Source organism: Uloborus diversus, chromosome 6 (assembly GCF_026930045.1).
Source record: "Uloborus diversus isolate 005 chromosome 6, Udiv.v.3.1, whole genome shotgun sequence".
In the NCBI taxonomy this organism is placed as follows: Eukaryota; Metazoa; Arthropoda; class Arachnida; order Araneae; family Uloboridae; genus Uloborus; species Uloborus diversus.
Genome location: NC_072736.1, coordinates 28,757,675 through 28,771,208, shown reverse-complemented (window position 1 = coordinate 28,771,208; position 13,534 = coordinate 28,757,675). Strand labels below are relative to the sequence as shown.

The window sequence follows — 13,534 nt, the reverse complement described above, 5'->3', positions numbered from 1 at the left end:
AACCTAGAAGATGGGATGTATGCAGGATACGATCAGATACGGGCGATGTCGGTTGCAGGACATGCTGCGCAGAAAATGGCACAACGGTTGGTAAACGCCTTGGTGTTAGCGTTGAAGTTGTCTCACTTCAAAATTCAAAGGAGATTTACGAAGGAAAATTGTAGATGCATATCGACGCTCACAGAGAGGTTGTGCATCTTGATAAGGTCGAAAATGGAGGGCTCTTTGCAGGAGTTAGCTGCTTACTGACCGCGTAAGTCATTCTTTCAGGAAAGTTTCCACAGTTATTGTCATCCTCTGCCTCGAAAATGTACCTAGTCTTGGCTATATACAGTCGGACCTCCATATATCGAAGTAGCAAATTGCCGGAAAAAAATTCGAAATATAGAAATTTCGATATATAGAAACAATCTTATTTTATCCTAAAAGTCTCCTAACACATTAAAATTAAAGCTAATTTTCGTGCATGAAACCCAATTTCTAATTTATACGAGCATCGGATTAAACGAAAGTTAATAACTGAAAAATTAACAGAAATTACAATTTTGTGTCTTCATACATCTTCATTCTTCAGAAGTTCAATTTGATTCGCAACATGAGGGGATTTTCGTTGGACAATGTAATCGAGAGAAAAGTAAAAAATCAATCTACTTAACTTGAATGATTTTTACTGAAGCTAAACAGACTAGGAATGATAATCAACAGACAAAAAGGATAACTTGAAACTGATTTTACAGTGTTACTGGTTGCAACTAAGATTTGAAATAAACTTGAGTTAATTTAAGAACTGCAGAATGAAACAACAACCTATCTACACACCCCTTAAACCCAGATTTCTTATGAGTTTCTCAGCAACCTTTAGTAAACATAATATTCTCCCCTAACTTTCATTTTTCATGAGACAAAGTCTAAATTGGAAAAAAAATGTATGCATGTCTCGAAAAAAATTTCGATAAATAGAGATTTTTTCGATATATAGAAACAATTTTTCTATGTTATGAACATAGAAATTTGCTGGGATTTCGATATATAGAAAATTTCGATATGTGGAAGTTCGATACATGGAGGCTCGACTGTATGTAGAAATTAAAAGCTAACAAATTTCACCTCATTATAGAAGACTTAAAAAATATGGTGGAAAGCCACGGTCGTCCAAGGACGCCGGGCAGCATCTCATCATCGTTGCCATATATGAAAAGCATGGAGAGTGCGGCGACACGTCCAACTGAACCAAGTGCTGCAGGCAGAGTGTGACGGGGTGGAAAAATGAATTGGCAAAACAGTTCGTGGGACGCCGCAATGCCCGGGAACCAATCAGCGCTTTTGCCGCCTAAACAAGGAAGGAAAGGACGCTAGTAAAATTTCAATGGTAGTGCAAGAAAATGGGAAAAAAACGATCTTTGACAAGAAATTGAAAAAAATGGACTCAAAGCTAGAGCTGCAGAAAAATGATTAAAATCATATAGTTAATATCTTACAATGCGTGGAATGCGCGCGAAAATAAAAAAACAAACGAAATGGGGGGGAAAGTATTAAAATGACAGAAAAAATGGGGGGAAAAGACCGTTAGCAAAAAAATGTGATATACATTATCACAGAAAGTAATGTTATTTATTTGTTTGTTTTTTTTTTTTACTTGTAAAGCAATAAACTATTCTGTTATGATTTATTATAAAATCATGTACAAATTGTAGAACTAGTCATTTAAATGTATAACTTATTTTGTGTTCATTTCTCTTGTAAATTTTAATACATTCAAAATGTATATGACTTTTACATTCCTAATAATGTTTTTTAAAAATAGATGTAAAGCTCATTTGGTTGGTATTGATTTTTTCTTTTTGCAAATTCTTTGTAGAGAGAATGTAGAAACTTTTAAATTTATATGTGAGCTATTGCGTAATAATTGATTCTCCTCTTGAAAAGAAAAAAATAAAAACTAAAGCAGTGATTTAATGTTTTTAGAAATGTTTACATGCATCTAGAGAATTTGCAGTTCTATTATAAATTATGTTTGCAAAGACAAAAAGATAATTTTCAATGATATTTGAGCTGTGGGTATTTCTTTGTTGTTTTATCCATGCATATTTGTATAGCTGACTATTAGTCAGTGTGACTGCATACTGCATTATGATTAAAGATAAAATAAAATTTATAATGTACATGATTGAAGATTCTTCAACAAAAAAAATATACACATTTTTGGTGCTAGCTTCAAAAAGATATATAAGTTTTCTTATGCAAGTAAATACCAATCATACAGAAACTGCAATTTCTTGCTTGATTAATTTAGCACACTAGCGAGAGTTCACGAACCTGGTAGGGCTGAGCTCGTAAAGTGAGGGCAAAAATCCTGGGTAATAAACTGAACTGCAATATCTGGATGTTGTTAGTGAGCTGATTGGTATTTTTGCCTTAACTTAGCCGGGGTTGTAAATTACAGTATTACATTTTGTTATACATTGGAGTGGATGTTTTCATTTTCTATTGCAGGGGTCTAACCTAGGACCCACAAGCAACACCCGGCCCGCAAACTGATTTTGTTCGGCCCGATGAAAGCTTATAAACTGAAAAAAAAATATTTATAATATCTTTTCTTTAAGCATTTTTTAAGAAAGAAAAGCCCAGAAAATCTTAAAAACCATCAACGAGTGCTTTAGCTTTAGCATACTTTTGGACAGATTTGGACAGTAAAAACCTCCTGTCCTAAACTAGTTTTGGACAGTCAAAAACCCAACTCTGCTCTAAATTGATATAAAGATCACAGTTGATGCTCCATTTTTACACACCTCCAATTTTTGAACACTTATGATTTTACGAACAATGTACTAGGCCCATAAATTCTTTCATCGAAACAATACTATTCAATTTTCCCAAAACTTGATTTTATGGGGATTCTTCATGGCCCCCATTAGTTTGTAAATTGCACGTCAGCTGTTCTACTTTTCAAGCATCAAAATTCATGCCACTCAGGAAAAGCACATAAATTTTATATAGTTTAAGATCTCCAAAAAAAGATAACTGTAGTTTTTTTTCTCCATTTAAAAAAAGTTTATGCGGTATTTAATGAAATTAAGTGTAATTTTATGAATGTTTTAAAGGTTTTTGGTGGCTGCAATTAATTCTACCAATCATTTCATAAATTAAATTGCTACTATTTTCCTGGCTTCATGGCTGTGGTCTATCCAGGATGATATTTCCTCTGACATGTCTCAAACTTCAAAGCACTGTGATTCAAAGAAGCCTGCAGCAATAGTGTCAGTCGAAATGTCAGCCAGAAACTTCCTGGATGCACCATGGCCTACAAGCCTGGAAAGTATTTAGAAAAACGGCAACCATGGAACACTCATGTTTATACACAAGAGCTGCTTCATGTGTTATCCTGCTTCCAACTTCATTTTCTGCTGATCCCTAAAATTTGCTTTATTGTTAATGTTATAATGTTCCAGATTTTATGCTGCCATTCAGTTTAATATGTTTTTCTACAAACAGATTAAAATCATTTTTTATCTACAAGACTCGCATATTTTTTTTTTTTTCGAGATAAGAATCCGTTATAGCTGTTTGAAGCCAATCTGACTTTCTTTTTCTTTGTCTTATTGTTCTTTGGCTGTGCGAGGGGTTTTCTCCAAGTGCCAAAGCTCCTTCAGAATGACTGAGGATCAGAACTGCTGACGTTTTTCTTGAAAATCTTTCAGAAGTCTAATTTTATTTTTATATTTTTTCTTTTCCTTTTCCTTTTTTTTTTTTTTTTTTTTTTGTTCCTATGTATTGTCTTATCGCATCACAAACTACTTCAATATTGGATTTGATACCTGCTGCCAATGATAGTGATAAAGACAAGAGGTAATGGAGGATGTCCCCATAGCTGATCAAGCAATTCAAAGCATGAAATCCTTAAAGCAATTTTTATTTGCAAATGCCAAGAAAGAAGCAAACTTGCAAAAAATTGCTAGTATGGGTCGTGCTATAAATGAAATTGTATCAAAAAATAAGTAAAGATTACACCTTTCTTCCTAGCTCATTGGGTAATTTTAAATTTTGAAACGATATGCTTAGATTTTTAATATGCCTCCAATTTTACGTTTTCCTGCCAGGTATGTTTTGCATCATAGATAGAATACATAAAATCAGGGTGCTAATGTATTTGCAACTTTATTTTTTTCCAGCAAATATTAGCCTAGTGTTTGTACACTTTGCTGTGCAAGGGGATTTGCAGTGTGACTCACTCTGGGAATAGTGGCTACCAGTTGCTGTATATGATGTGCAGATAAATAATTACAATATACTGTTACAGTATAAGAGACTGCGATATATTGATGCGTCTAAGAATGTTAATGCACTTTTATCGTAGAAATTGAACCATAAGTATGATTCTAGAAAGAAGTTGGGTTCATCATTGGGGTTATTTTTAATAGTAAATTGACTTGGAAATCATTAACTTTTCTTCTTCCTTATCATCTTTGTAAGAAATAAACTTATTCATCAAGGACACTGCTAGCTATAGGCTTCAAGAAAGTTCTAACAATTAGTTTGCTCATTCCTTAAGATTTTTTATCTGTGTTATATTTATACACATCGCTTTTAGTTTGTTTGTTTTTTTTTTTAAATAAACAGTTTTATATGTTACAAAAAAACAGTAAAAAAAATGGCAGGTTTAAAATAAAACAAATTTCTTTACATCTAATTTTATAAAAACATTTTAATTCAGAAAAACTATGTACAAAATAAATTTCATTATAAATATTATGAATCAACAAGGAGTCACACTGGCCATCAAATGTTCCAATTTATTCAAGAAGTTCCGGCCTTCCATTTTTTCCCACCACACTTCTCGGAAACTGCCAGCTAAATTTTGCCATTTCCTGTCTCGAACTAATGTGCTGGGATAGAAATCTGCATGCTGAGGTGAAAACGAAACACTGACATGGATTCCAGTTTTTGGACCACATCTTATGGCGATGACTCTAAATGAAAAAAGGAAAGAAAGCAATTATTTCAAAACTTTTGAGCTCAAGTAAAATTTTACTATTGAAAAAGCTAGTTATAGTTGAATTGTTTTTGAATAAGATGCTAAACGTTTTTAACTACTATGCACTACTACAAAGGAAAGAAAATACTAATAAGTAAAAAATAAAATTGGTTTGTTTAAATTTAAAAGTAGACAACAGTTTACATAATATTTATTTGTTTGCCGGAGCTATTATAGTCGGAGTTGGGTTTTAAACTGTCCAAAACTGGTTTAGGGCAAGACAGGTAGCTTTTAGCATTCAAAACGGTCCTAAAAGCTGAAGGGGTGTAATCTAATCTATTAGTATTTACTGCAATATTCGTAATGTACTACATACTGCATAAATATAGATAATAATGAGTTTTAATTAATGAGTATTTGATAATATTTTTTCCTGAAATGTTCATTTAAAAATATTTTGCTTAAAAAAATTTCTGATGACTCTATTCATAAAAATTTCTTTATGTAACAGTTGGCAGAGTTATGAAAGGAATTTACAACACTGCCAAGACAACTAATTTCAGTTTCATTTATAACTCAAAGGAATATTATTAAATGTGTAATATTTAGGTGCAAAAAAAAAGCTTAATTTTTTTTAATGGTTTTTGCATATAAGTTTTACATGATGTTTTAACAAAAATTATTTTTTAAATTATAGATTAAAGAACAATAAATTGATGATTAAATATATGCACTTGTATTTTGAAACTTATGAAATAAAAAGGGAAATTGCACATTTTAAATATAATACATTCTGTAACTACAATAAACAAAAACTATACTATAGTATCTTCACAATTAATAGAAATGAATTATTGGCATTTTCCAAAGTAGTTTTGTGGTAATTTAGTTTTAGATCATGAAATGGCACTATAGTCAAGAGAAGAAAATCTTGACAAAACTGTATAAACTCGGGAAATATATTTTTTTCCTCCAGTTCAAAAATTGTCATTTATCGCATTTGAATCAATTATTGTAACATATTTTGAACACTTTTATTTGCACACATGCATAAATGTTGAAAAATTTGGTTACTATTATGAAAAAAAAGGAAAGAAAAAACAAGCGTACAAATTGAAATTTTTAATGAAAGCTTCAAATTCTATGTCACTAGATTATAATTAGCTATATAAATAAGTTACATATACAGTCGGACCTCCATATATCGAAGTAGCAAATTGCCGGAAAAAAATTCGATATATAGAAATTTCGATACATAGAAACAATCTTATTTTATCTTTAAAATCTCCTAAAACATTAAAATTAAAGCTAATTTTTGTGTATGAAACCTAATTTATAATTTATACGAGCATCGGATTAAATGAAAGTTAATAATTAAAAATATAACAGAAATTACATTTTTGCGCCTTCATGCATCTTCATTCTTCGGCAATTCAACTTGATCCGCAACATTAGGGGAGTTTCGTTTTGACAATGTAATCGAGAGAAAAGTAAAAAATTTACTTAACTTGAATGATTTTTACTGCAGCTAAAACGACCAGGAACGATAATCAACAGACAAAAGACTTGAAACTGATTTTACAATGTTACTGGTTACAACTAAGATAGTATTTGAAATAAACTTGAGGGAATTTAAGAACTCTAGAACGAAACAACGACCTATCTACACACCCCTCAACATCAGATTCCTTATGAGTTTCGTAGCAACCTTTAGTGAACATAATTTTCTCCCCTAACCTTTATTTTTAATGAGACAAACAGCCTAAAGAATAAAAAAAATCTACGAATGTCTCAAAAAAAATTCGATATACAGAGATTTTTTCGATATATAGAAACAATTTTTCTATGTAATGAACATAGAAATTTGCTGGGATTTCGATATATAGAAAATTTCGATATGTGGAAGTTCGATATATGGAGGTCCGACTGTATATTTATACTTGAATGTTCACTATTGAATAATATTCAATATAAAACCTAACTTTGACACAGTTTATTCTGTTTGATATTTTCTCACAAAATACAGTTTCTCTAAAAATGTAGTTTTGAACACTTTCGGACAGTTTTGAACAGGACGGTAAAACCTAGCTAACCCTAATTATAGTTCATCTTTTTCTTTTTCTTGTTGCGCTTGATCTCTTAAGAGTTTTTAGCAGTTTAGGTAATTTTTGTCAAATTATCTTTAGAGCGGAAAAAAAAAAAAAAACTTAAGAGAGAATTTGGGAAATTTTCTAGAAATTTAGTAATTTTGTCTTTGATATTTTGTAGTACCCTGCTTTTGCCTGCTGCCAGGTTGCATAAAACATCAGTATGTAAAATGTGCTCTACTTTAAGTGAGTCCCAAGACAACTGCTGTCAAGAAAACAAAATTGCAAAAGGAAATATTTTATTAGGTTAACAGTACAATTAATTGAAGCATCAAATTCAAATTCAAGTTATTTGTGTTTTAAATGAGTTGCAGTAAGTGTCTGCTGTGCCAATTCTACATTAGCTACCAGTTTGTTTAGCTCGCTTGGCTCCTTTAAGAGGTTTTCCGCCTCAAGCACAGTTACTTCTTATTACGGGCTGATGAGTGCTAAAAAACATGAAACTACAGTCCTCGGATGGAATGACTGAGCTGGCAGCGTATTTTATGTAAATTAAGTGTGTCAAATGTTTAGCAACAAAGAAAACCTAAAAAAATATCTTACTTTTATGTGAAGTAAAACGTACCTGTCTCCAACAGGAGAAGCCATTAATACTGAAGATGCATTTCCAACAGGTTCTAGCATTCCTATACCCAAATTATTACATGTAGAAATAACTTTCCATCCCATCAGTTTTGCTAATGCTTGAGCAGCATTGACTTGATGTTGTGATACCTATAAATAAACATTCAAATAAATATCAATATTTTTATAATAAAGTTCCCACTCTTCCAACAGATTAAAAAATAGGGCCTTTATATGACCTTTTTCCGCACATTCTTAACTATATGAGAACACTTGATGCCAGTGGCGCAAAAAGGAATTTTTCATGGTGGAAAGACTTTCGCTTATAAACACATATGTATTAGGTATACACTCAGACCTTGTTATAAGGTTACTCTTCAAGATTTCGAGTGTCCTTATAACCAGTTCATATGCATTTGTTTATAAATACTCTTGTATATCAACAGCAAAACACTTTGTTAAATCTCATATGCTCCAAATTATCAGTTTATTAGGTTGTACCTTTTTAGCAAATGTCTTTGCCCGTTTATTAAATGCCGAAGGGTTTGTCAAACCTTAAGAATAGGGAGTTAGATTAATTTTTGGTTTTTTGGGCGAATAAACATTCTTGTTTTAGCTGAATTAAATAGGAAATAATTAACAAGGTTTCACTCAGTTTAACCTCAATATGTTAAGAAATAGTGTGATAAAAACATACTTAAAGACAACTATTAATAAAAACTTGAATGGTATGAAACAAAGATAGTAATCACATGTAATGTGTGTGGGTGATAAATTTGATTAGTCAAAAAAAAATCCGAGGCATTAAAAAAATAATTAAAATATTAGTAGAACCAAGTAAAGGAGAGAACTGTATTTGTGTGGGCATGTACCTTATACAAATCTAGTTAATATTGGATCTTTACCGAATTTGTCACATACTTTTGCACCAAGAAAGTATTGAAGTTGATTTTTTGGAAGTTAAAAATGTTCCAAACCATTTAAAATTTCAAACGGAAAACGTTGCGTAAAATGGCTCATTTTCATGAAAAATATATTTAAATTATGAACTAAAATTATAAACAAGAGTTTTAAATGTTAGATGCATGATCTCTTACACTAAAACTAGGACTTAACGTGCTTTAAAAGAACTATTTGTATACTAAATTTCATAGTCATTAATATGACAGATTTATCTAGATATTGCCTACTTGCTTTTAAAATATACAGAAACATAATGAGGGTTGAAAAGCGGCTCATAACCGAAGTTTTATGGTTTGATTTAAAATTATGACATGACATACATTTTTTTCCAAACTCTATGGTGCTAAAATTTGAGAATCGAACACATAGATCATACCTGACACATGAGAAGGTATCTGAGTTCTTGAGCTTCGTATGATAAAGTCATTGAGCGACCATCTCTGCAAACTGCTCTTAAACTTTTCTCTTCTACATAAACAACTAATGGAGTCCTGAAAAATAATCCAGTTCAGGCGTAGTAAATAAATGATCAGCGTAATTGCTCGGTAAACAAACTAAAACATAGTCCAAAGCATAATTATAAGTGAGTTCTAAAAAGGGGGAGAACAGTTAAATTAAATATATATATATATATATAAATATATATAAGAAACACTATCATATACTGTATTTGTGACCTGGACAATTCAATCAAATTGAACTTCACAACTCAGTTCAATAGGCACCATAGGCAGCTCTATGATACTGGTAGATGATAACGAAAATTTGAAAAAATCCCAAAATACCCTGGGGCCTTATCAGGGGGTTATTTCCCAAGGGTAGGGAAATAACCATGAGATGTTTTGTGAGTGCTGCTGGCGAATTTGCCTAAAAACCAGCACTAGTCCCCGACATCTAACAAAACAAGCAATAGGGGTTACCAAAAGTCCAGAATATAAGCATGACAAGAAGTAATATTATTGAACATTTACAAACCAAAAATCCAAAAATACAAGCTTTATATATATATATATATATATATATATATATATATATATATACATATATATATATATATATATATATATATATATATATATATATATATATATATTAAATTTAAAAATAGATATTACAATTTTCAGAACAAAAAGTTCTTAAAACTAAACAGAAAACAATAATTACTTGATGAAAAACACATAAAATTGTAGAAATAAATTATGACTGCTTTTTTTCTTACACCTACACATTGTTCACTCCTTTCAAAAATGTCATACTTCAAAAATTAGCAATTTTGAGTTATGCTATTCATTCATTGCAGCTCAAAAAAAAGACATATCTTTACAATACCTGCATTTCCATAACTTTTAATATTTCTGTGTTAGAGAGCAAAAGTGTCGTATTTGCATTTTCAAGTATTTTCGGAATATTATTTTCAAGAATGTCACATCTTGGGTTGTGCTTGATCCATTAGGCATGAAACATCTGTGTTGTTTAGTGAAAGATGACATTATTTATTCCAAAAACAGTATGGCACACAAAAAAAGATCATTCTTCAATCTTATTTTAATTTAGAACACACTATTTGTATTTTTGTCAGTATTGTAAGGAAAAGAATTAGAAACAGTAATGACATATTTTGAGATACTTCAAATAGTATCTTTGAAATTTAGTGCAAAAACATCATAAATAAAATGCAAAAACATCATAAATAAACTTTTTAAAAGTTACACTTTCTACACTTCTTCTTCATGAAACAGAGAAGAAACACCAGATTTTGTTGAAAAAGAACTTATGTGTAAAAAAAAGTTCAATCAGCGTCACATAGTTACTCATGATATCTTAAATTTTTATAATCCTTCTCCTGAAAAATCACGTTTCTTGAGATATAACGTTTTTGAAAGGAGTGAGTGACCACATGGTTAGACAAGTCTAAATCACTTGATCAATGTCTCCAGTCATGAGTACTGTCAAGTATGTGCTACTATTTAAACTATCAGTATAAAAAAGAAATGTGTGCTAATTCAAAGGATGATAATTTTTCAATCCGTCTTTTAGACTATAGTTTTGAGATTTACATCTTCTTTTAGAAATAAACAAATGTACAAAATTAGTCAGTTTGCAACAAAAATTTCTATTTTGCAGGAGTAGAAATGAATATTACAGTGAAGCATCGTTTATACGTTTTTGAAGGGACTGTATGAAAAAAGCGTACAAATGAAAAAACGTATAATAGGTATAGGTTAATGTGTATCAGACACTGCAGGGACCAATTTAATAAACATATAATTGATAAAAACGTATAAAAGAGAAACATATAAACGGTGCTTCACTTTATTTGCCACTGGTAGTGGGAGAATGGTTTTACGAACAGCTGAAATAATAAATATTTACCTGCAAATTGTTTCATAACCATTGGTCATAACATTTATCTTCACACTAGTTAGAGTTGGACTGTTGAGGCATGACCAATGAGCAACTATTAATGGATCTTTAATTTCAGCAGCAAATGTGTCAATCATATACATAGTCCTAGAAATAAAATTTGCATCTTCAAACAAATGGCGTTCAAGAATATGCAGTTAATTTACATTTTATAGCGTAATGCTACTTATAGTTCATTTGTGAGGAGGAAGCTCCTCCCTTGAGTTACCATCAATCATACTACTAATCAAACTATGGATATATGTTCAGAAATTTTTATAACCAAAAATTATAAGCTTAATTGAAGACCTATTAGCTCTCTTCTTCCCCAGGGTAGAATATTTGCAGCCAAAGTAAAACGACCATGTCTGAAAATATTTAAGTTAATGCAAAATGAGTAATTTGGTCTCATAACTCTTGCCTAGTATTTAAAAGGTAAAAATGATTAGATAGTAAATTTGATGGCCTCAGCAGCAGTAAAATAATAAAAGCCACAGGAAAGAAGTTTTGAGAGCTATCTAAGAATTTCAAAGCAATTAATAAGTGCAACCCTATTGTAAAATATCACATGACTTTCCTACCAGGAATTTCAAATTAAAAAAAGTTGAAAAGGGAAAAAAACCTACATTGTCAAAAAATGATATTTCTCATCTGCTTTTAAAGAGCATTATGATTCTCTATTAATTAACAAACAAATACAGAACATATTTGCTTTGAACTCTTTATATCATTCAGTTTCTTGAAAATTAGTACCAAAAGTTAGTGCAAAGTGCTAACTCTTTCATTCTAAGCAACCTTTAACAGCTGGCAACCCCCACTTGGGGCCATTTTTGCATAGGCAACCAGTGTTGCCAGATGGTCAAATCCAGATTTCCCCAATTCCCTTCCAACTTTTCCCCAAAAAGCGATGTTTTCTACCAAAATTCCCCAAATGCAAAAATTATTTTTCCACTAATATTTTCATAAAATGAATCGACTTTCTCTAATATTTTTGTCTCTTGAAAAAAAAAAAAAATTCCCTAAATAGCCGCCAAATTTTCTTATAAAATTCCCCAACTTTTTTTCCTTCACTTTTTTTTTGGTCTTCTTTTTATCTTTACTAATAATATAGCTGAAAGTCTCTCTGTCTGGATATCTCTCTGTCCGGATCTCTTTCTGTCTGTCAGGATCTATAACGCGTATATAGCGCCAAGACCATTCGGCTGATTTTCATGAAATTTGGCAAAGAATTAGTTTGTAGCATGGGGGTGTGCACATTTAAGCTATTTTTTGAAAATTTGATTTTGTTCTTTTTCTATTCCAATTCTAAGAACATTTTCCCGAGCAAAATTATCATAAGCTGGACGAGTAAATTACCAAGTTATCATAACGTGGGCAAGCCAATTGGCAAGAAATTCATCATGCATTATTTGTAAATATACAGGGGGACCAAAAAACCTTTTAATTTTCTACTACGGTCAAAGCCGTGCGAGTGTCACTAGTCATAAATACAAGCGCCTGACCGAGAGATAAGCAGAGCCGTGTCCAAGGGGAGGGTTTTAGGGGTTAAACCCCTCCCATTGGGGAAACAAATATATGTCAAATGATGATATGTGATTGACTTAAATTAACTTTAATGTGAAAGTCTGCGTTTAGCGCTTTTTTTTTCCCCTTTCTCTCTAAAGTTTTTCTGTAATTTAACTCAGTAATTCTGTATTTTTTTCTCTTATTCAACTCAGTTGGACCTCAATCCTAAACGCTTACATTTCTTTCTTCTCTTTTAACTTGAAAAGTTTTACATTCCATCAGGGCCGTGTCCAAGGGGAGGGTTTTAGGGGTTAAACCCCTCCCATTGGGGGAGAATAATGATAAAAGCAATATGAAGAAAATGATATTTAACTTAGTTATAGTGTTAATGTTTATGTCCGTGCTCTTTTTTAGAGTCATTTTCTCTGATTTTTTTCAGCAATTTACGAGTGCCCACTCTTCACCAACTGAAATTATATTTTAGAAAACCAGTTGCAAAAGAACCACTGAATAGACTGACAATACAAAACATCCAATGGGAATATTTTTTGGTATACAGCATGTAAAAAAAAAATATTTGTGCGAAATTTTTAATACCTTTTGCAATATGCAGTGTAGTTAACAGATAAAAAGGCTTGTTTCTGAAGAAGCTGTAAAACAACATTCTATCCACTAGCGCAGCCGGAATTTGGGGAAATAGGGGAGGGGTCACAAACATCCCTACATGTATATAATACTATACTTGTTATCTCTTCCTAGGAATAGTAATGCGCTTTAAAATCAATGGCTCTGGCCCCTAAAGTACTCCATTGCTTGATTATAGCCATAAAACAGGAATGAATTATTCGGTACAAGAGGTGTTTTCATGCCACTGCGAGAAATGATTTTTAAAAGATCTTTGAAACCCCTCCCTTTGTGAAATCCTGGACACGGGCCTGCATTCCATTCAAATGTTATGTAATTTACAATTGTTAAAGCT

General features: G+C 31.5%; 1 protein-coding gene across 1 annotated transcript in view; it reads right to left on the bottom strand.

Annotated features, from left to right (window-relative positions):
- Window positions 1–4,730: 4,730 nt before the first annotated feature.
- The window catches only part of LOC129224341 (mediator of RNA polymerase II transcription subunit 17-like), a 46,779-nt gene continuing 37,975 nt past the window's right edge, over window positions 4,731–13,534 (bottom strand). Inside the window, exons 11-14 of the mRNA XM_054858783.1 lie at window positions 11,020–11,157; window positions 9,023–9,137; window positions 7,685–7,833; window positions 4,731–4,967 (exon numbers count right to left, since the gene is read on the bottom strand). Coding sequence (XP_054714758.1) covers window positions 4,754–4,967; window positions 7,685–7,833; window positions 9,023–9,137; window positions 11,020–11,157 — 616 coding nt within the window. The 3' untranslated portion in view covers window positions 4,731–4,753. The remainder of the gene's footprint in view (window positions 4,968–7,684; window positions 7,834–9,022; window positions 9,138–11,019; window positions 11,158–13,534) is intronic.